Raw genomic sequence first — 23,989 nt, forward strand, 5'->3', positions numbered from 1 at the left:
AGTCGGGCCAGCCCATCAGAATCACAGGCCTCAATGCCTGGAGTTGCCCGTCCCTGTCTGTGTGCTGTCTGATTTGTATAAGGCGCTGGTCCGTAACATTGAGGTAGTCAGCCTGGTTGATGCGTTCAACATCCACTTGCTCTGTTTGTAAGCTGCACACTGCGTGTTGTTCATGCATGGAGCGTGTGTGAGTGCCTGATGCAGTAGCCCTGCTGAGCGTGTCACTCACATACATCTCTGGCCCTGGCTTATACACCACCTTGAGGTTGTAGTTTTGTAAGGCCAGTAGCATGCTCTGCAGTCGTTTTGGGGCATTCAGGAGAGGCTTGCTGAATATAGCAATAAGGAGCTTGTGATCGGTCTCTGCGGTAATATTGTCGCGCCCGTACAGGTAGTGGTCGAAGCGTTGGCATACAAACACAATGCTGAGGCACTCCTTCTCTATCTGGGCATAGTTCTGCTCTGTTGGGGTGAGTGCCCTAGAGAAGAATGCCACAGGCTGGCCCTCCTGCATGAGGCAACAGCCAAGTCCATACTGGCTTGAGTCACTCTGAATCGTGACAGGTTTTGATAAATTGTAGTATCGCAGTACAGGTGTCTGGGTGACCAGTTGTTTTATTTCCCTCACTGCTGCGTCATGTTTTGGGAGCCAATGCTAGATGGTGTCCTTGTCCATGAGTCTCCTCAGTGGCTGACACACTTCAGAGAGCCGCGGTAGGAATTCGACGAAGCGCTGCACTCCCTTCACGTCAGATGGGTGGGGTATTTCCAAGACAGCCTTCACTTTTTCAGGATCCGCCTTCAATCCGGTGGAGGACAAGATGTGCCCATGAAAGCGGACCTCTGGCACTTTAAACTGAAGCTTTTTTATGCTTAGCCTTAGCTTGACCTGTCTGCATCTGACCATCAGGGCCAGCAGCTTGGCGTCATGGTCACATTCTGCCTCCTCATCACTGTCCCCACAGCCCACTACGAGGATGTCATCTGCTATGGGTTCCATGCCACTGAGTCCCATCAACATCTCATGCTGTTTCCGCTGATACACCTCTGGAGCCACGGAGACACCAAACTGAAGCTTCAACCACCTCTTCCTGCCCCAGGGTGTCCAAAAGGTGGTCATGTAGCTGCTGGGCTCGTTGAGCTTGCACTGCAGGAAGGCATCTCTGGCATCCACGAGCGTGAAGACTCTGGCCTTTGGGAGCTTGTAAAGAACATCCTCCAACGTGGGCATAATGTAATGTGAATGTCGCAGAGCCCGGTTGAGGTGTTTAAGGATCAATGCATATCCGTAGCTTGTCTGGTTTCTTGACGATAACCATATTACTTATCCAGTCTGTAGGCTCGGTGACGGATATGATGTGGCCATCTGCTTCGTATTTGTCAAGCTGAGCCTTCGTAGCTGCTTTCATGGCCACTGGTACATTGCGGGGTGCACACTGGACAGGCTGGATTGCTGCGTCCAACTCAAAGTGGACTTCCCCAGGAACTGACTCAACCGGTGCGTTGAAGACATCATGGTACTTGCTTTGGAGTGTCTCCTTGCTCAGGGGCCCAGCCTGGACTTTGTCTATAATGTTAAGATCAGCTGGGATGGTGAAGTTAATAAGCCCAAGGCGCTCGCATGTAGAACGTGACAGTAATGGCTGTTGACTAGCCTCAAGTATTTCAAACTCAAGGGTGTATTTCTGGCCACGTAAAACACACTCTGTCACAAGCAGGCCTAAAGAGGTCATGAACTGGCCTGAATACAGTTTCAACTTGGTGCTACTCTGTGTGAGTTTGTCTCTGGGCGCGAGCCTCCTTTTGTCTTTAAGGCTCATAACGTTACATGTGGCCCCTGAATCTAGCTGGCATTGCTGTGGTTTATTATTAAGTAGCAGAGTGACAAACCACTTTTGTCCTTTTGCCCTCACTGCCCCTATGCACTCGCTAGCATGTACATCCTCTGTGCTGTCGTTCCCTTCATCTGTGTTTGTTTCCATGGAGTGCACTTTACCCTCCTTTCTCTTGCTTTTCATGCAGACCCTTGCGAAGTGATTAGCTGTACCACAGGATTTGCATATTTTTCGATAGGCTGGGCAGTTCTTTTCCTCGTCCATGAGAAATGCCACAATATCGGCATGTATTGGGGCTGTCTACAGCAGAGTTGGCTGTAGTATTAGCATTAGCTGTGGCAAAGGGGAATTTCTTTACTGGCTGCCTGAATGTAGCATTGACATTGTCTGTATGTTGCCTTTCTAGCTCCATGGACCTTATCCGTATATCAGTAAGCTCTGCTGCACGGCATGTCTCCACTGACAAGACCAGCATCAGGTCACGTTCTCTCAGCAAACGTCTGCGGGTGCCCTCATCAGTTATGCCAAGCACAATCTTATCTCTGATCAGTTCATCTCTTAAAGCACCATAGTCACATGTAGCTGCCTTTTCCCTTAACCTAGTGACAAAGCTGTCAATGGACTCCCCCCGTCCTCCTGTTTGCAACAACTGAAAACATAACGCTCGTAGATGACGTTCTTTGCTGGCGTAAAGTAATGTTCAAGAGCATCAAGAATAGCTATAGCGTTGCCTTACTGAGCTGCTGTTAGGTTCAGGTTGTGTTTGTATACGTGTCAGCATTCAGTTCCCATTATAGTCCTCAAAGTGACAGCCACTGCCTCATCTTCCTTTTCCAGAAGTCCCGTTGCTAGAGCATAGTCCTCCCATTCACTTCTAAACGTATCCCAGTTCGTGCTCCAATCCCCGCTGAGCTTCATAATGGCGGGAGGGGGAATGTTCGCTGCCATGTCTAACCGGTGCTAACAACACTGAAGCTAACTAGCAAACTCACTCTAGCTAAGGCCAATTCCGGGCGAAATTTTACACAAATAAGCATTTGTTTGTAAACCAGACTCTAATTTGCGGAAAGCATGGTTAGTTATCCGACTCTGACACCATGTTTGAATGTTAAATGACGAGACAGAGGCATTGATGCGAGTAACCAGTCTTGTTCAGTACATCACAACACATCCGGGTATCTCAAGTACCCCGGTAAAACACAAGAGTTGCAGTAATGAACATTTACCAACAGATGGCATCACTGCGCCATCTTACACCCATAACACTAGCTAGCAAGAGGTTGCATAGCAACAGCATCAACTTCTGGTAGACTGGCGAAGAGCTAGTACACTCAACTGAAATGATACTGTTCGTTTACAGTATACTAAAATGAACTAATGGTATGTTAAGTTTGTAGTATACAGTATGTTAGTATGGTTATTTGAACACATGGTTTGGCAACAAGTCATGATAGGATGATTACAATGTATTCCCTTTACATTCCAGGTTATGGGCTTGAGTTTCTTTGTCCATTCTTTGATGGAGGAATTATATTTATTTTCTCTCATCTTATTTTCCTTAATGACGATCCAGTGAAACATGTTTTATTCAATCATATCCATTGTCAGTGAATGACAGATGAATAGGTATTTAATGTATTACAATTATTAGCTGTAGTAGTTTGTGGTAATTTATTTATTTTCTAAGTGGAATTAATTTACTTCAGGTGGGTATTTTGTAATATTCATACTACATCGATCAAAAATATAAACGCAACATGTAAAGTGTTGGTCCCATGTTTCATGACCTGAAATAAAAAAGTCAGAGGAATTTCCCACATGCACAAAAAGCTTATTTCTCTCAAATTTGGTGCACAAATTTGTTTCCATCCCTGTTAGTGAGCATTTCTCATCCACCTGACAGGTGTGGCATATCAAGAAGTTGATTAAACATCATGATCATTACACAGGTGCACCTTGTGCTGGGAGGCTAATCAATATATTTCAATTAACTGATTTCCTTATATGAACTGTAACTCAGTAAAATCTTTTCAATTGTTGCGTTTATAGTTCTGTACAGTATATTGTACATTCTAAGTGATTTCAATAGGTCTTTCTCCATTCAGATTGTTTTGTACTGTTCAATTCAACTTCAACCCCCCCCCCCGCCCCCCTAAAAAAAATTGGCATTGTCACTAATTACTGCACGATATGGGAAAACAATCTAGGCTTTATTTTTAACCAAGTGATGCAATTGCGATTTAGAGCAAAACATCTGGGTGAACTGTTGGAATAATGGAGATAGAATGATTATTCTAATTCTGTAGTTAGATTATAGTAGTGGGCACTTTGAATACAGATGGCATTTTCATTCGTTGTCATGTCAAATACTAAGGAGGCTTTCTTGTGACAGGGTAGGAAACAAATAGTTTGTGTTTCCTAGGGGACCATATAATCTTTGGCTACATCAAATGTTTTCTCTTAGCTACTTCATGTAGGTAACATATTATTGCTTTGCACATTCCTATTTGATTTAGAAGATATTGTTACACAAAAAAACATGCAGATTTAGGTCTACACCATCACTGGTAATATCATGCTGCATCGCTAATTACGTTTGCTCTGACTCTACATTTATTAGCTAGCTAGCAATTAGCATTGGCGGTTAACAAGATTTAGGCCTAACTTGCTAAGAAAAGACAATCTAGAAACAAACTAATGCTGTAATTATAGAACACTAGTGGATTTCTATTAAGAGCAAAGTGAAAACATGTTCTGCATTAACCATGCAGAGGCTGAACGCAAGTGTCTCGTGGTCGAGGAACAACAAATGCGCTTCTTAAGTGGCGGGGCTAGGTCTGTGTGGCATGGAGACAGAGAGAGGGTGGAGAGAGAGGACTTAAGTAGAGAAGTAAACTATAAAAATTGACGTTACACACAACGAATTACATTTAACAAACCAAACATTAAAATACCGTTATAGAAGATAAAGTAAAAACCCAAACGGGTCCGTGCATCAATACAGGTATATTGTAGAATACAGTATATCGTCCAGCCCTACTCAGCACACTAAAGATAAGATGCAAATTGCTCAAAAGTGTGACAGTTTTGTCCTACATTATTTGACTGTAATTGCACATGATAATGGCATGCTTACAGGCTCTCACAGTTTCAAACAATTTACATTTTGTCAGGAGTCACAATTAGAACGTGTTTTTGTTATGCCACCAACTTGCTGTAGTAAGGGATGTTTGATTATGACTATCTTTTGTGGTAAGGTATAATAATGTAATGAAACAGGCAGGGAGCACATCCTCGCGCTAGCTTGCGACTCTACGTCTTACAGGAACGCGCTCATCGGCCAAGCACATGCACTGTCGTGGATGCGAGGTCTGATCACTTCTGACACCAATGTAATGAAACAGCAGGGAGCAGGTCTCGAACCCTCAACCTTCGAGCCCGAGGTCCGGCGCGCTATCGACTGTGCCGCAAAAGCATGCTCGTGCGGCAGGGACGATTTCCGAGTTTATAAACCCAGGGTCCTTACAATAAATACCAGTGGTGGCTGCTGAGGGGAGGCCTAGCTGGGCCTGCTAGCTACCTAGAGCTACTTGGAACCCTACTAATTCCACGACTGGTCTATCGACGTCACCGCATGAAGAGGCAAAAACAGACTTACAGTGCCTTGCGAAAGTATTCGGCCCCCTTGAACATTGCGACCTTTTGCCACATTTCAGGCTTCAAACATAAAGATATAAAACTGTATTTTTTTGTGAAGAATCAACAACAAGTGGGACACAATCATGAAGTGGAACGACATTTATTGGATATTTCAAACTTTTTTAACAAATCAAAAACTGAAAAATTGGGCGTGCAAAATTATTCAGCCCCCTTAAGTTAATACTTTGTAGCGCCACCTTTTGCTGCGATTACAGCTGTAAGTCGCTTGGGGTATGTCTCTATCAGTTTTGCACATCGAGAGACTGACATTTTTTCCCATTCCTCCTTGCAAAACAGCTCGAGCTCAGTGAGGTTGGATGGAGAGCATTTGTGAACAGCAGTTTTCAGTTCTTTCCACAGATTCTCGATTGGATTCAGGTCTGGACTTTGACTTGGCCATTCTAACACCTGGATATGTTTATTTTTGAACCATTCCATTGTAGATTTTGCTTTATGTTTTGGATCATTGTCTTGTTGGAAGACAAATCTCCGTCCCAGTCTCAGGTCTTTTGCAGACTCCATCAGGTTTTCTTCCAGAATGGTCCTGTATTTGGCTCCATCCATCTTCCCATCAATTTTAACCATCTTCCCTGTCCCTGCTGAAGAAAAGCAGGCCCAAACCATGATGCTGCCACCACCATGTTTGACAGTGGGGATGGTGTGTTCAGCTGTGTTGCTTTTACGCCAAACATAACGTTTTGCATTGTTGCCAAAAAGTTCAACTTTGGTTTCATCTGACCAGAGCACCTTCTTCCACATGTTTGGTGTGTCTCCCAGGTGGCTTGTGGCAAACTTTAAACAACACTTTTTATGGATATCTTTAAGAAATGGCTTTCTTCTTGCCACTCTTCCATAAAGGCCAGATTTGTGCAATATACAACTGATTGTTGTCCTATGGACAGAGTCTCCCACCTCAGCTGTAGATCTCTGCAGTTCATCCAGAGTGATCATGGGCCTCTTGACTGCATCTCTGATCAGTCTTCTCCTTGTATGAGCTGAAAGTTTAGAGGGACGGCCAGGTCTTGGTAGATTTGCAGTGGTCTGATACTCCTTCCATTTCAATATTATCGCTTGCACAGTGCTCCTTGGGATGTTTGTCTTCCAACAAGACAATGATCCAAAACATAAAGCAAAATCTACAATGGAATGGTTCAAAAATAAACATATCCAGGTGTTAGAATGGCCAAGTCAAAGTCCAGACCTGAATCCAATCGAGAATCTGTGGAAAGAACTGAAAACTGCTGTTCACAAATGCTCTCCATCCAACCTCACTGAGCTCGAGCTGTTTTGCAAGGAGGAATGGGAAAAAAATTCAGTCTCTCGATGTGCAAAACTGATAGAGACATACCCCAAGCGACTTACAGCTGTGATCGCAGCAAAAGGTGGCGCTACAAAGTATTAACTTAAGGGGGCTGAATAATTTTGCACGCCCAATTTTTCAGTTTTTGATTTGTTAAAAAAGTTTGAAATATCCAATAAATGTCGTTCCACTTCATGATTGTGTCCCACTTGTTGTTGATTCTTCACAAAAAAATATAGTTTTATATCTTTATGTTTGAAGCCTGAAATGTGGCAAAAGGTCGCAAAGTTCAAGGGGGCCAAATACTTTTGCAAGGCACTGTAAATATATGGATGAGTGATGGCCAAACGGTATAGGCAAGATGCAGTAGATGGTATAGAGTACAGTATATACATATGAAATGAGTAATGTAGGGTATGTAAACATTATATAAAGTGGCATTGTTTAAAGTGACTAGTGATACATTTATTACATCCAATTTTTAATTGTTAAAGTGGCTAGAGATTTGAGTCAGTATGTTGGCAGCAGCCACTGAATGTTAGTGATGTCTGTTTACCAGTCTGATGGCCTTGAGATAGAAGCTGTTTTTCAGTCTCTCGGTTCCAGCTTTGATGCACCTGTACTGACCTCGCCTTCTGAATGATAGCGGGGTGATCAGGTAGTGGCTCGGGTGGTTGTTGTCCTTGATGATCTTTTTTATCCTTCCTGTGACATCGGGTGGTGTAGTTGTCCTGGAGGGCAGGTAGTTTTCCCCCGGTGATGCGTTGTGCAGAGCTCACTACCCTCTGGAGAGCCTTACGGTTGTGTGCGGGGCAGTTGCCGTAACAGGTGATACAGCCCAACAGGATGCTCTAGTTTGTGCATCTGTAAAAGTTTGAGTGTTTTTGGTGACAAGCCAAGTTTTTTCAGCCTCCTGAGGTTGAAGAGACGCTGTTGCGCCTTCTTCACCACGCTGTCTGTGTGGGTGGACCATTTCAGTTTGTCCGTGATGTGTACGCCGAGGAACTTAAAACTTTCCACCTTCTCCACTACTGTCCGGTCGATGTGGATAGGGGGGTGCTCCCTCTGCTGTTTCCTGAAGTCCACGATCATCTCCTTTGTTTTGTTGACGTTGAGTGTGAGGTTATTTTCCTGTCACTACACTCCGAGGACCCTCACCTCCTCCCTGTAGGCCATCTCGTTGTTGTTGGTAATCAAGCCTACCACTGTAGTGTCGTATGCAAACTTGATGATTGGGTTGGAGGCGTGCATGGCCACGCAGTCATGGGTGAACAAGGAGTACAGCAGAGGGCTGAGAACGCACCCTTGTGGGGCCCCAGTGTTGAGGATCAGCGGGATGGACATGTTGTTTCCTACCCTCACCACCTGGTGGCGGCCCGTCAGATTGTCCAGGACCCAGTTGCACAGGGCAGGGTCATGACCCAGGGTCTCGAGCTTAATGACGAGTTTGGAGGGTACTATGGTGTTAAATGCTGAGCTGTAATCGATGAACAGCATTCTTACTTACAGTTGGAGTTGGAAGTTTACATGCACCTTAGCCAAATACATTTAAACTCAGTTTTTCACAATTTCTGACATTTAATCCTAGTAGAAATTCCCTGTCTTAGGTCAGTTAGGATCACCATTTTATTTTAAGAATGTGAAATGTCAGAATAATAGTTGAGAATTATTTTTTTCAGGTTGTATTTCTTTGATCACATTCCCAGTGGGTCAGATGTTTACATACCCTCAATTAGTATTTGGCAGCATTGCTTTTAAATTGTTTAACTTGGGTCAAACGTTTCGGGTAGCCTTCCACAAGCTTCCCACAATAAGTTGGGTGAATTTTGGCCCATTCCCCCTGACAGAGCTGGTTTGTAGGCCTCCTTGCTCGCACATGCTTTTTCAGTTCTGCCCATACATTTTCTCTAGGATTGAGGTCAGGGCTTTGCGATGGCCACTCCAATACCTTGACTTTGTTGTCCTTAAGCCATTTTGCCACAACTTTGGAAGTATGCTTGGGGTCATTGTCCATTTGGAAGACCCATTTGCTACTAAGCTTTAACTTCCTGACTGATGTCTTGAGATTTTGTTTCAATATATCCACATAATTTTCCTACTTCATGATGCCATCTATTTTGTGAAGTGCACCAGTCCCTCCTGCAGCAAAGCACCCCCACAACATGATGCTGCCACCCAGTGCCTCACGGTTGGGATGGTGTTCTTCGGCTTGCAAGCCTCCCCCTTTTTCAGAAGTTGTGGCTGCTTTGTGTGATGTATTGTTGTCTCTAGCTTCTTGCCACTTGTGCTGTTGTCTGTGCTCAATAATGTTTGTACCATGTTTTGTACTACTTCCATGTTGTGTTGCTACCATGCTGTGTTGTCATGTGTTACTGCCTTGCTATGTTGTCTTAGGTCTCTCTTTATGTAGTATTGTGTTGTCTCTCTTGTTGTGATGTGTGTTTTGTCCTATATTTATATTGTTTTAATTTTTACATTTTTAATCATAGCCCCCGTCCCCGCAGGAGACCTTTTGCCATTTAGTAGGCCGTCATTGTAAATAAGAATTTGTTCTTAACTGACTTGCCTACTGTAGTTAAACAAAGGTAAAATAATTGTAAAAGTATGTCAAAAATCCACAGATGACGCAATCTCTTTTGCACACTACCCTCTCCCACCTGGACAAAAGGAACACCTACGTGAGAATACTATTCATTGACTATAGCTCAGCATTCAACACCATTGTGCCCTCAAAGCTCATCACTAAGCTAAGGACCCTGGGACTAAACGCCTCCCTCTGCAACTGGATCCTAGAGATCCTGACGGGCTGGCCCTAGGTGGTAAGGGTAGGTAACAACACATCTGCCACACTGATTCTCAACACAGGGGCCCCTCAGGGGTGCATGCTCAGTCCCCTTCTGTACTCTCTGTTCACCCATGACTGCATGGCCAAGCAATCCAACACCATCATTAAGTTTGCCGACGACACTACGATGGTAGGCCTGATCACCGCCAACGATGAGACAGCCTATAGGGAGGAGGTCAGAGACCTGGCAGTGTGGTGCCAGGATAACAAACTCTCTCTCAACGTGATCAAGACAATGGAGATGATCGTGGACGACAGGAGAAGGAGGGCCGAGCACGCCCCCATTCTCATCGACAGGGCTGTAGTGGAGCAGGTTGAGAGCTTTAAGTTCCTTGGTGTCCACATCACCAACAAACTATCATGGTCCAAACACACCAAGACAGTCGTGAAGAGGTCACGACAATGCTTATTCCCACTCAGAAGACTGAAAAAATTTGGCATGGGTCCTTAGATTCTCAAAAAGTTCTACAGCTGCACCATTGAGAGCATCCTGACTGGTTTCATCACCGCATGGTATGGCAACTGCTCCGCCTCCGACCACAAGGCACTACAGAAGATAATGCGTACGGCCCAGTACATCACTGGGGCCAAGCTTTTTGACATCCAGGACCTATATACCAGGCGGTGTCAGAGGAAGGCCCTAAGAATTGCCAAGGACTCCAGCCACCCTAGTCACAGACTGTTCTCTCTGTTATCGCATGGCAAGAGAGACTGGAGCGCCAAGTCTAGGTCCAAGAGGCTTCTTAACAGCTTCTACCCCCAAGCCATAAGACTCGTGAACATCTAATCAAATGGTTACCCTACTGTAACTATTTGCATTGACCCTTCCCCCTCACTCCCATTTTTACACTGCTGCTACTCTCTGTTTATTGTCTAAGCATAGTCACTTTACCTTCATGTACATATTACCTCAATTACCTCGACTAACCTGTGCCGGCGAATGTGACAAATAAAATTTGATTTGATTTGAAATTTGATTTATCTGGTACCATAACTACCATCCCTTTATTCTATTCATGCTGTGTACATTGTGTATTTTGCCCTTGCAAAATAGTCCCCTTCTTAAGCTTAGCAGATAGATTAACTCTTTCCAGAAACTGTAGTATTAAATAATGCTTTATTACCACCAGTTCGCAGGTACAGCATTAGAAACAGAGTAAAACTTAAATAATAGAAAGAAAACAACCATATAGAGGTTCATACATTTTGTGAAATAGCACAGTTACAAATAGATATCAAACTGGATGGACATCAGAAATAGAGGAAGGACTAAAAACAAACAAAATATAACTATTGTAAAATAGATTGTGTCTGTAAAATGTGTATAATATGTATAAACTGTAGGTAGAAGTCTACAGTTAAAGTCGGAAGTTTACATACTCTTAGGTTGGAGCGTAGCCTAGTGGTTAGAGCGTTGGACTAGTAACTGAAAGGTTGGAAGATCAACTCCCTGAGCTGACAAGGTACAAATCTGTCGTTCTGAACAAGGAAGTTAACCCACTTTTTCTAGGCCGTCGTTGAAAATAAGAATTTGTTCTTAACTGACTTGCCTAGTTAAATAAAATAAAAACTAAACTCATTTTTCAACCACTCCACAAATGTATTTTCCCCAAACATGGCAAGATCAATTAGCTACATAGAACAGATATCTCCAACCATGCAGCTATTACGTAATGACGTAAATCCTCTACTTAAACGACCATCCATACAAAATATCATCATGAATTGTAACGCTAACAAGGATTCTTGTTGAGGCAGCAGGTAGCCTAGTGGTTAGAGTGTTGGACTAGAAACTGAAAGGTTGGAAGATTGGGGATTCAAACTGACAAGGTAAAAATCTGTCGTTTAGGGGCAGAACAAGGCAGTTAACCCACTGTTCCTAGGCCGTCATTGAAAATAAGAACTTGTTCTTAAACTGACTAGCCTAGTTAAATAAAGGTCAAATAAAAAAATATTTTACAGGATATACAAATTTAAGCAAAGAACAGACCTTACCAGTGAGCAATTGACCTTAAAATGATCTCAAACCAACTACAGGAGCCAGAACATTGTGATTTTGGCAAGGTTTATCAGACTTTTAGAAGGGTCAAGGAATGGTTATATGTGAAATGGGATAGAATACCACTCTTATAGGACAGGATTAAACTGGATGTTTCATATGTGTAGTTAGGAAGTTAGTTGCTTCAAGTAGGAGACCCTCATGAGGCCGTAAAACATGACTCAAACAGAGAAATCTGGAGACAAAAAGTAAACATTGTCGAGAGAAGACTAGTGAGAGGAAAGAGGAAGTGGAGAAAAATAATGCACACTTTAAATATGCTCCCAGCAATTAAATGGATAAACCCATAGGTTCACTCATTAAGTTGTTGGAAGAATATAGAGTGTGCAACTTTCTTTCTGTATTTTTATTTAGTTTACTTTCTTTAATCAGGACCTCTTTAAAGATTGGGTATGGTCAGCTCATGTTTGTTATAGGAAAGGGGAAGTGGACATAATGTGTGTAAAGTTTGGTTATCAGTTGTAGGGGATAGCCTATACCCTTTTTTCTGTCCTGGTGAAATGTTTAATGCATTGTTACTCACTCATTCTGTCATTCTCTCTCCCTCTCCAGAACAAACTACTTCTCACCATTCTTAGTTTGCTGCCATGACATCAAAAGAGGATGGTAAATGTGACATATTTGCTTTGTGATCAACTCAAAAATAATTCTATTGATTTGTGCAAGTTGCAGATAACTGCTGTAGTTAACTTGCTGTATTTGTATATAATTTGTCTACCATGTTTTGTAGTTATAAAATAAAAAGGCATCCTAAAAGATGCACATTGTGAGGAATGATAACAAATGACATTAAGGTAGCAAGAAACATACTGCTAGAGAGCATTAATACTACACCATTGATATTACATGGACAACTATTACAGTATGATGACAATTTGATGTGTATCGAACCTGAGTGCAGACAATACTTCCCAGCTTCCTATATGTTTAGTCTTGTCCATTTAGGGCCAGATACACCAAGTGGGATTGTCTAATATTGTCTTGATAACTTGAACTCTTTCTTTTTTAACCTGACTACCAGCTGCTGAGTTTGTGGATAGACACAGGGCTGAGCTCATCCAGAGGGTTCGCAAAGTGATGCCCATAGCAGATGATCTGCTCAGAAGGGGCATGATCCAATATGAAATGTTTGCTAATATTTCAACTTCCAAGACCAACCCAGGCAAGATGAGAGAGGTGTACAAAGCATTGCAGTCAGGAGGGACACCACTTAAAGCAGCCTTCTATAGGATTCTGCTGAAAAATGAACGTCTTCTGGTCATCAATCTGGGTAAAGTCCTCTCTCTTCCTCTTTGTGGTGCAGTTTGTAGGACTACTGTAGAATATGGCATTTTTACACATTTACCATTTGTCACACTCTTCCCCATTCTGTGGGCAAGAACATAGGCTACACTCTGATGTTCGTTTAAATTAGGTCAAGTAGAAATGTAACCCAGTTACAACTCAAAAGTTAAATATGTAAGTCTCTGTAAGTGTTGTCTTAACAGACAAAAGAGGCCGACCATAACTTACCATTATACTCTCAATGTTAATGTCATTAGGCAGCAGAATTTCATTACCACCCAATTTTACCAGAGTACAGCATTCTCAGCAAGGGAGTGATAAGCAGTTGGAGATCAGGGTTAGGGTTAACCCTACCCTCACCCTAACCCTACCTTAATTGAGCCAGCAAACTCAGTCATTTCTTTCTCCCTCTTACTAGGACAACATAGTAACAGACAAGGCTTACTGGCCTATGACTAGAATTTCACATTTGTCCTATCCTGAATGTAAACAAAACCTCCCAGCTTCCTACATGTTTAGTCTTGTCCATTTAGGGCACATACACCAAGTGGGATTGTCTAATATTGTCTTGATAACTTTAACTCTTTCTTTTCTAACCTGACTACCAGCTGCTGAGTTTGTGGATAGACACAGGGCTGAGCTCATCCAGAGGGTTCGCAAGGTGATGCCCATAGCAGATGATCTGCTCAGAAGGGGCATGATCAATCCTGAGGTGTACTCTAATATTCAAACTGCCAATACCAGCCAGGACCAGGTGAGAGAGTTGTACAAAGCCGTACAGTCAGGAGGGCCAGAAGTTAAATCAGCCTTCTACAGGATTCTGCTGAAACAGGAACCTCATCTGGTCATCGATCTGGGTAATGTCCTCTCTCTTCCTCTTCTTGGTGCAGTTTGTAGGACTACTGTAGAATATGGCATTTTACACATTGTCACACTCTTCCCCATTCTGTGGATAAGAACATAGGTAACTCAAAAGTTAAATATGTAAGTCTCTGTAAGTGGTTGTCTTAACAGACAAAAGAGGCCGACCATAACTGACCATTATACTCTCAATGTTAATGTCATTAAGCAGCAGAATTTCATTACCACCCAATTTGACCAGAGTACAGCATTCTCAGCAAGGTAGAGACAAGCGGTTGGAGATCAGGGTTAGGGTTAACCCTACCCTCACCCTAACTTCATCATGCCAGAAAACTTACTAGGACAACATAGTAACAGACAAGGCTTACAGGCCTATGAATAGAATTTCAAATGTTCCTGTCCTCTGGGGAAGGCAATCAATGTATTGAAAGGTAATGAAAGTGCTTTGAAAGTGTCTGTTTTGTCAAACAAAAGAAGCTGTCTGACCATAACTGATCCTTCAATTCTGAATGCATGCATTGTTCTCCATTTTACCCCATCAAAAGCAGATTCATTTCCTTACCTGCCAAGTTCCCTCTAGGTAATTAATACTTAGAATACTCAGTAAGACAAATGTTCTTGTGTAGTATTCTGTAATACAGGGGTCTTCAAATTTGTCTTGCCCAGGGACCCACACCCAGGCAAATCGGCGACCCAGGGACCCCCCTTAAGTTTACAATGGCATGGACAAAATTATTAACAGCCAACAAAAGCTTCATGTAGCCATCAATGAGCTTGCTGCTCCTTTCTACTGCAATTTGGCCCACTCTTCAGAAGCAAACTGCTCTAATTCTTCAATGTTGGAGTGATGGCCTCCACCAACTGCTGTTTTTCGATCTTGCCGTGTGGATGTGATTCAGATCTGGACTCTTCACTGGCCACTCCAGAACAGTTCAGTGTTTCTTTTGGAACCATTCCAGGGTGGTTTTTGTGTGTGTTTGGGGTTGTTGTCTTGCTGGAAGACCCACAACATTCAACAGAGACACAGTGTTTAGACACTGGGTTGAACATTGCAAAACAGCTTGATAATCTGCTGATTTTATGATTTCTTGCACATGTTCAAGGCCCCCAGTACCAGAAGCAGCAAAGCAACCATACAGCATTATTGAACCTCCCCCATACATAATTCATTAATTGTCGGGAAAGTGGTATTTTCTTTGAATGCTTCATTTGGTTGTTGGTAACCAGAGGAAGACCCCACTGCTGAAGGAGAAAACAACACCATCCCCACAATCAAAGATGGGGGAGGTTTGATAATGCTGTGGGGTTGCTTTTCTGCCTCCGGTGCTGGGGCATTGAACGTGTGCAATGCATCATGAAATCAGCAGATTATCAGGTGTTTTGGAGTCCGATGTTCAACCCAGTGTCCAAAAACGCCTCTAAAACATACATCAAAAAGCACCCAGGAATGGTTAGGAAGAGATGCTGGACTGTTCTGAAGTAGCCAACGAAGAGTCCAGATCTGTAAACTCATGGCAAAATCTGAAAACAGCAGTTGGTGGAAGGCATGCACCCCTCAAACATTGAAGAATTAGAGCAGTTTGATGCTGAAAAGTTGCACAAATTGTCAGTAGAAAGGTGCAGAAAGCTCATTGATGGCTGCAAGAAGCGTTTGTCTGCAGTTATATGGCTCCAGGATTTAGTTTTATATTATTTTAACATCCCCACATTATAATTGGAAGAGGAAGTGTAAACTCTAACATAGCCTATTAGATAGAAAGGTAACTCCAAACACATTTTCTCAAGTAGCAACTGTTTAGCTGGTTGAACAAAGGTTAGCCATGTGTTGGCAATAATGAATGTCCAAAATACTTGTGGGTGCTTTTTCAAAGCCTATGTCAGATGCTTTGTTGAATATTAAGAGTTGAGAAATAGTTGACATGATAAGAAATAACATATTTACCTCTTTTATATTGTAGTCATGCAATGTACGTTTAGTTTATTATGTTATTACTAGCAATATTGATTTTTAAAAATCCACTTTATTTAATAATATATTTGTGAACCACCTGCAGTACATGCGTGGACACCTAGGGCGGTGCAGTACATGCGTGGACACCTAGGGCGGTGCAGTACATGCGTGGACACCTAGGGCGGTGCAGTACATGCGTGGACACCTAGGGCGGTGCAGTACATGCGTGGACACCTAGGGCGGTGCAGTACATGCGTGGACACCTAGGGCGGTGCAGTACATGCGTGGACACCTAGGGCGGTGCAGTACATGCGTGGACACCTAGGGCGGTGCAGTACATGCGTGGACACCTAGGGCGGTGCAGTACATGCGTGGACACCTAGGGCGGTGCAGTACATGCGTGGACACCTAGGGGGGTGCAGTACATGCGTGGACACCTAGGGCGGTGCAGTACATGCGTGGACACCTAGGGGGGTGCAGTACATGCGTGGACACCTAGGGGGGTGCAGTACATGCGTGGACACCTAGGGGGGTGCAGACCCCAGTTTGAAGACCCCATGTAATATATAGACACGCCCTTTATAATGTAATAATTCAATGGGACATATCAGATTATCCATTTGTTGTGACTCTCTCTTTCCTCTCTCTCTCTCTCCTCTCCTCTCTCTCTGTCTCTCTCTCCACTCTCCTCTCTCTCTCTAGAGGAAGCTGTTAGAGATCTAGAAGATGGTTTGAACATTGGAGAATCTTCTTCAGGGAGCATTGCATTGGAAGGTAATGACATCTTCAGCCAGGTCTTGTATTGTATAAACACACACAGCCTGCTAGTGTTTTATATCTTTAAAATATATTTTACACGGTATATCTACCATTGTGCTGGTATGATAGTTCTCAATGACATGATGTTGTGCATTATATACAGTCAGGTCCATAATTATTATCCCCCTTGATATGTATGATGTCCTATTTTAGGTCCTGCATTACCTCCTGCCTCCAATATATTTCCTGGGACTGGAGGAAAACCTGCTGCACTTGGTGAGCTATCAACCATTTTGACATGTTTGTTAAAACCTAAAGTTCCAATTTGGATCCCAATTTACATGAGCATGTATGCAACATAAATCCAATCATTTCAATACTCCTTACAGATTATGTTAAAGGCAAGACAGCAATAGGTGCAATGCTCCCAATTATGCTAATACAATGTGTCATTTTAGCTAGAGAACTTTCTGCAATGTGGGAAATGTAAAACTTGTAGTGTATTTGAGGTTTAAAAAGGCTTCTGAAGTTTGTAAATTCCACTTAGAAATTTCAGTCTTGATTGTCCCGAAAAATCTATCAACCCCTACACAAATGTCCACAAATGAATTATAATCCACATATTCATTTACATTTCCTGGATTATTTTCCTGCTGTAGCAAACTCGCTCAAATTTAAATCCTACATATGTATAATTCTCATAAGCCTTTGATTTAACAGATAAGGTTCTGTGTCTTGACAATAAAGGTACAGTAGGGTGGTATGTTCTGTCTGAACACAGCGTTTTCATTTCGATACAGCATCAGACGAGGAATCGGTTGGAAAGATCACATACTACACCAATAACCATCTTGGAAAAGGTGCCGATGGAATTGTGTTCAGGTAAACCAGCTTAAACGTTATTGTGGAAATGTGTTTGTAACCCAAATCCCCTCTTTGCAGCAAAAATGCCTTTACGGTCGGTTCATTGACTAAATGTTTATCTTTCTCTACCGCTATCCTCCAGGGGTTACTTCCATTGTGATGATGCCAACAAGCGTCCTGCGGCAGTGAAGAGAATTGAACTAGCAAAACAAAGCAATGCTGATCGAGAGGTCACTTTGCTTCTTCAATTGGATGACAATCCCCATGTCGTCCGCTACTTCTGCACTGAGAAGGACAGGCAATTCCTATACATCGCCATCGAGCTGTGTGCCTTCTCTTTAGATAAGGTCTAAGTCAATGACTCACTATTTTATTCTCTGACTTATCCAAGGGGTTAAAACTTGATTATTATAACAGTCTCACATAATGATTATCTGTGTTAGAATATACAGTATACTGAACAAAAATATAAATACAACAATTTCAACGATTTTACTGAGTTACATTAGACTCTAATCTATGGATTTTACGACTGGGACTACAGATCATACTCATCTGTTAGTCAAAGATACCTTAAAAAGGGTAGGAGCGTGGATCAGAAAACCAGTCAGTATCTGGTGTGACCACCATTTGACTCATGCACTGCAACACAGGCTGTGGATTGTGGGCCGTGGAATGTTGTACCAGTCCTCTTCAATGGCTGTGCGAAGTTGCTGGACACTCCCTAAAAAGTTGAGACATTTGTGGCATTGTGTTTGTGTAAGAAAACTACACATTTTAGAGTGGCCTTTTATTGTCCCCTGCACAACGTGCACCTGTGTAATGATCATGCTGTTTAATCAGTTTATTGATATGCCACACCTGTCAGTTGGATGGATTATCTTGGCAAAGGAGAAAGTATCACTAATGGATGTATACAAATTTGTGCACAAAATTTGAGAGAAACACAACTTTTGTGTGTATGGAAAATCTCTGGGATTTTTTATTTCAGCTCATGGATCATAGGCCGAACACTTTACATGTTGCGTTTATATTTTTGTTCAGTGTACATTCCAAGGTTAGAATGCTTGGTGTTCATCAGCGCACTAATACTTGGGTGTCTCTTCCAGTGTTTTACTAAAGAAAATCCTTTTGACCTTCGCGGACTGAACCCAGTGATGCTGCTGCAGCAGACCATGATAGGACTGGAACACCTGCACTCTCACAACATAGGTTCTAATTACATTTTTAAAAGTTTAATTGAACCTTTATTTAACTAGGCAAGCCAGTTAAGAAACCACTTGGCCAAACCCTAACCCGGATGACGCTGGGCCAAGTGTGCGCCGTCCTATGGGTCTCCCAATAACGTCCGGTTGTGATACAGCCTGGCATCTAACCAGGGTCTGTAGTGACACCCATAGCACTGAGATGCAGTGCCTTAGACCGTGCACGTCTCAGGAGCCCAGTAAATGCTGTAGACTGTAGACAATCCTAATGAAGTTACAGTATTGATGACTTTTCCTTATATTATCATTGATCAGATCTATGATCTTCCCACAACTCCAGTAGACTGATTCATCCTGATCTTTTCTCCCCAGTCCACCGTGATGTGAAGCCCCACAACATCCTGTTGAAAGACCATTCTGACTCAGTCACGGTCAAGATCTCAGACTTTGGGATGAGTAAGCAGTTAGCGGACAGCAGACAAAGCTACAGCATGAGGTCGGGAGCCCTTGGTACCATGGGCTGGAATGCCCCAGAGGTCCTGGATGACAGCAGGAAAGTAAACCCTGTGAGTGGCTCCTGATCTTTACACTAGACCAGAGAACTGTTCAAGTCATTACAGATTCAGAGATAATCCTGAAAGAAATGTGATGAAATAGGCTAATTGGGATTTCCTTACAGGAGTAAAACAGGATTGTCCCATTGCTCAAAGGAACAGTTCACCCTAAAATCAAAGTTGATCTTCTGTTGTGGAGATCAAGCTACAGTATATTACACATACGTACATAAGAAAGATAGGCACCATCTACACAACCATGGTGTGGGATGTGGACCATGCTCGACATTAGACAATAACCCCTTTAATCCAAAATGTTTATGCCAGTAAAGTATACCATTAAAAATGATGGAACCAGGAAGTTTCTGTACAATTTTATGAACGCAATAGATAATTTGTTCGTTCGACATGGTGGGATCTTTTTGTGTCTGTAAAATTATTTATGTGAGAAATGGCAGTAAAAACGGCTTCATGCTCAAATATTGATATAATAACCATCATACTGAAGTAAACTTGGAGTCACATATGTTGTGTGGTCCTCTCACTACTACTTCGGAAACCAAGCCATTTATTAGGCTACAGGTTAAATAAATTATGAACTTGACAGGAGGGTGATTTTGAAAATATTTTTTACCTTTATTTAACTAGGCAAGTCAGTAAAGACACATTGTTATTTACAATGACGGCCTAGGAACAGTGGGTTAACTGCCGACCGATTTTTACCTTGTCAGCTCGGGAATTCAATCTAGCAACCTTTCGGTTACTGGCCCAACGCTCTAACCACTGCTGCTCCCAAAAAGTGAAAGGTGATGAGCTTGATGCTCCTTTCCAATAAATATCCAGGGTCTTATTCTGGTGACATGATGATCGATGTTTGACTTCCATTTGACAAAAATATTCTGTCTCTTATCCATCATAGTCTCATCATGTCGACTAGCCTACCCTGACTGTATCTGCTAGCTAGAGAGCACGTGCCAAGACCAGAGTAGACACATTTCTATTGAATTCAACCGTTTTTGTGACAAAACTATGAGTAGAATTGAAAATGCAATGGAAACATTTTTGAGTTTGATTCCGTACATGACAAAAAAGGAAATGTGTGAACTACGTCATGACTCACTGATCGTTATCCTTAACAAGTCCGGTTGTTGGGAACACACTACAGGCAGGAAAACGCAAATGTTTCTTTATGTAGATTTTAGAATATTCACATGAAAATCTGTCGCCAATTGGATGGAAACCTAACTATAGTTTGACAAATTTGTGAACTATTCTTTAAGGTTGCCTGTAGATTAGAACTAGTAGTGATTGTGGTACTGTTCTGAAACAACTATTATTAAAGACACTTCTCTTCCTCTACAGACCAGTGCTGTGGACATCTTCTCTGCCGGCTGTGTGTTTTACTATGTGTTGACAGGAGGCAAACATCCCTTTGGAGAACCCTATCGGCAGACTGCTAATATCATGGATGGCAAATACAACCTTAACGGATTACAGAAAGACAAACATGGTAAGGTACAACTGAAAGGTTGTGTTAGCACAGGGGAACCCAAGAGCAGACTCAGACCAGGAAACAGGGATGAATGAACCAAGATATTTATTGTAACACAGGGAGAGATGAAGTGCAGATCCAGGGAAGCTCGGAGGAGTTGTAGGAAACCAGATGTGGAGGCTGAGGTTGGGACAGGGTAAACAGATCCGGAGGGGAATCCAAGGGAGTGAGGGTGAGTTGAATGCAGACAGAGTAGCACGGTGGTGAGATATGGAACAGGAGACAGGAACCAGAGTCAGAGCAGCAAAACTGCAGTGAGAGGAGAAACAGCGTCAGGCAAGGAAACGGGCACAACAGGATCTTAAATAATAACAAATAGCTAGAAGCATGACTGACTGAACAGAGATTAGAATCTGGCAAAGTGGAAGTGGCAGGACTGAGTATTTGTAGAGTTCTTGATTATGGAACGGGTTGCAGCTGGTAAGGAGCCGCTCTGGCTCCAGCACACGTGTCTCCAACCACACAATCACACACAAACAGAGAGGGAGGGGGGAGAGAGAGAGAGAGAGAGAGTGTACTGGAGCAGTGGCTGCAGGTCAAGGAGACACCGGATGTCCACTAGGGGGTGTGGCAGGAGCAGATGTGACAGGTTGTTTCTGAAATGATCATTAGAGTACTAATTAATTTAAAGTAAAGGAAAATAGTAATTTCTTTGCAGTGGCATCATGTAGCCTAACTTTGAAAATTAACTATAAAGAAAATGTAGGCTATGTGCTAATGATGGTTGTGGGTTTTTAAATGGCATATTGTTGATAAATATATGACCTGAAACATTGTGCCTTCTCACTTATGATTAACCAAATCTAGTATTGTTCTCATTCCTGTAAATGGCCCATATAAATGTGGGATCATAATCTGAGCATAATTTCAGCAGGAAAATAATCTTGCAGCAACAGGAAATATTAATTATTATTTAGTTTATACTTAATTAAAAATTTTTTAGGGATTAATACATTTTTTGTTAGGGCAAATCAATTCAGAAATTTCAAAGAGGAATTTACACATTTTAGAATACTTTTTAAACCACAAATACACTACAAGTTTGCATTTCCTGCCAAGCAGGAAAATTCTCAACAACAAAAGAGTATTCAAATTAAGATCCTACATCTGTAGACACCAAGCCAGAATTTGACCCTATGGAATAGTGATCTGTAATGTTGTCTTTGACAGAGGCCTGATAAAATGTTATAATAAGCACTGCCATTGATTGCTTTTGTCATCATCTTTGTCTCAACTAAAATTCTGTGTCTTTCTTCATTATAATCATCACATTGGTTCAGATGAAATACCCACTGGGCACAAACTGGTTAAATCAACATTGTTTGAATGTAATTTGCCAACGTATTGGGATGTAGAATCTATGTGTAAAATACATTGAATTTGCAAAAAGTCAAAAACGTAAACTGTTGTTTTGAGGGTGAAATTTCAACCACAGGATTATGCATCATGGTAACCAATGTTCAACATAGACAAACCTTATATAAAATATGTTGAATTTGTTCCATTGAAACAATGTTAGATCCAGGGTTGCAAAGGGAGGGTATATTACTGGAAACTTTCAAAGTTTACTAGTAAACTACCAGAATCTACCAGAATCTTTAATTTATCTTTATATATTTTTTACACACTTATTTATTTTGCTACAGTATGTGAATATGTATTTATTGTCAGTGTTTTGGAATCAAACTGGTGGCAGTTGAGAAAATAATGAATAGTTGGATGAGTTTCAGAGGTAATTGAAAATAATGAATAGTTGGATGAGTTTCAGAGGTAATTGAAAATAATGAACAGTTGGATGAGTTTCAGAGGTAATTGAAAATAATGAATAGTTGGATGAGTTTCAGAGGTAATTGAAAATAATGAATAGTTGGATGAGTTTCAGAGGTAATTGAAAATAATGAACAGTTGGATGAGTTTCAGAGGTAATTGAAAATAATGAATAGTTGGATGAGTTTCAGAGGTAATTGAAAATAATGAATAGTTGGATGAGTTTCAGAGGTAATTGAAAATAATGCCATTGTTGATAAGATACTTTTTTCATTAATTTGGCAATTTTCTCTTGAAAAATAATGGTCTATCTACTAGAAACTCAATGACAATATGGAAACAGAAATATCAAATTAATACTATATATGAATATATTTTTCAAAAAAGTTGTTAAAGTATAAATTACCGAAGTTACATAGATTGACATAGATTTTTTGTTAATTACCAAAAGTACTGAACATTCCAGTAACTTTGGAAAAGGACTGATAGCTTTGCAACCCTAGTCAGATCTTCAACTTTATATACACTATCAGTAAATAACTATAGGCTGGGCAGCACCTCCTACTGGGGAATAGATCTATCTACAGCTATCCCTTTGATCCAGGGTTTTGACCAAGCCCAGTCCTGCTTTATAGTCAGTTACCAATGTGCTATCATGAGAAGGATTGCTGAGAGATCTCCACTTAAAACCTAAATAGATTCACTGTTGCTATCGAAGTAATTCCAAAGTGTAGGTTTAACAGAGCAAATTAAAGGTAAACATACTTTATCAATCATATATCATCCATGATGCTATTTAGGCCTATACACCAAGTCATCAACAGCTATTGTTTATATTTAGCCCAGGATTCAACTAAAAATAGACAATACATATAGGCCTAGGGTTTCAAACTTTAGTTAATTTCAAATGTAATCTACAAATTAATAATGAAATCAAACTTTATTTAAAGTGGCAATATGCAGCTTTTTGGGCGACCCAACCAAATTCACATAGAAATGTGAGTTATAGATCCATCATTCTACTTGAAAGCAAGTCTAAGTAGCAGTAGATCTGTTCTATGTGCTCTATTTCTATACTTCCTGCTCTTATGTTTTGTTTTTGCGTCTTCTACTTTGGATTTGTAAACCAGTTTCAAACAGTTGAGACAATAATATTTTGGGTTATGGTAATTATACTTCACAGCAGTTTATATGGATTCTCTACACCCCTCAAACTGAACTCTGGACCTCGAAGCCAGTCCCACTGCGTTTTTTCATTGTTCCCCTCTAATCAAGTTCTGATTAGACCTAAGACACCAGGTGGGTGCCATTAATTATCAGGTAGAACAGAGAACCAGCAGGCTCCGGACTTCGTAAGGAAAGAGTTGAATACCCCTGCTCTACACTATACTAGCTTATTTTGTAACATAAATTGAAAGTAGGCAGACTATTTGAGTTTTAACAACCAGGAAATG

General features: G+C 41.6%; 1 protein-coding gene across 2 annotated transcripts in view; it reads left to right on the forward strand.

The window, feature by feature from the left end:
* The window catches only part of LOC118936451 (serine/threonine-protein kinase/endoribonuclease IRE1), a 33,131-nt gene that overhangs the window by 3,290 nt on the left and 5,852 nt on the right, over positions 1–23,989 (forward strand). The window contains exons 2-11 of one of the 2 annotated variants that reach the window (XM_090197102.1): positions 12,291–12,344; positions 12,760–13,008; positions 13,631–13,879; positions 16,537–16,608; positions 16,807–16,869; positions 17,394–17,475; positions 17,600–17,804; positions 18,567–18,669; positions 19,035–19,228; positions 20,579–20,726. In XM_090197102.1, coding sequence (XP_090053228.1) covers positions 12,326–12,344; positions 12,760–13,008; positions 13,631–13,879; positions 16,537–16,608; positions 16,807–16,869; positions 17,394–17,475; positions 17,600–17,804; positions 18,567–18,669; positions 19,035–19,228; positions 20,579–20,726 — 1,384 coding nt within the window. In that variant the 5' untranslated portion in view covers positions 12,291–12,325. The remainder of the gene's footprint in view (positions 1–12,290; positions 12,345–12,759; positions 13,009–13,630; positions 13,880–16,536; positions 16,609–16,806; positions 16,870–17,393; positions 17,476–17,599; positions 17,805–18,566; positions 18,670–19,034; positions 19,229–20,578; positions 20,727–23,989) is intronic. The other variant, XM_090197103.1, reaches the window with a different exon arrangement.

Source organism: Oncorhynchus mykiss, chromosome 13, assembly GCF_057628025.1.
Source record: "Oncorhynchus mykiss isolate SJ-2025 chromosome 13, ASM5762802v1, whole genome shotgun sequence".
NCBI classification, from domain to species: Eukaryota; Metazoa; Chordata; class Actinopteri; order Salmoniformes; family Salmonidae; genus Oncorhynchus; species Oncorhynchus mykiss.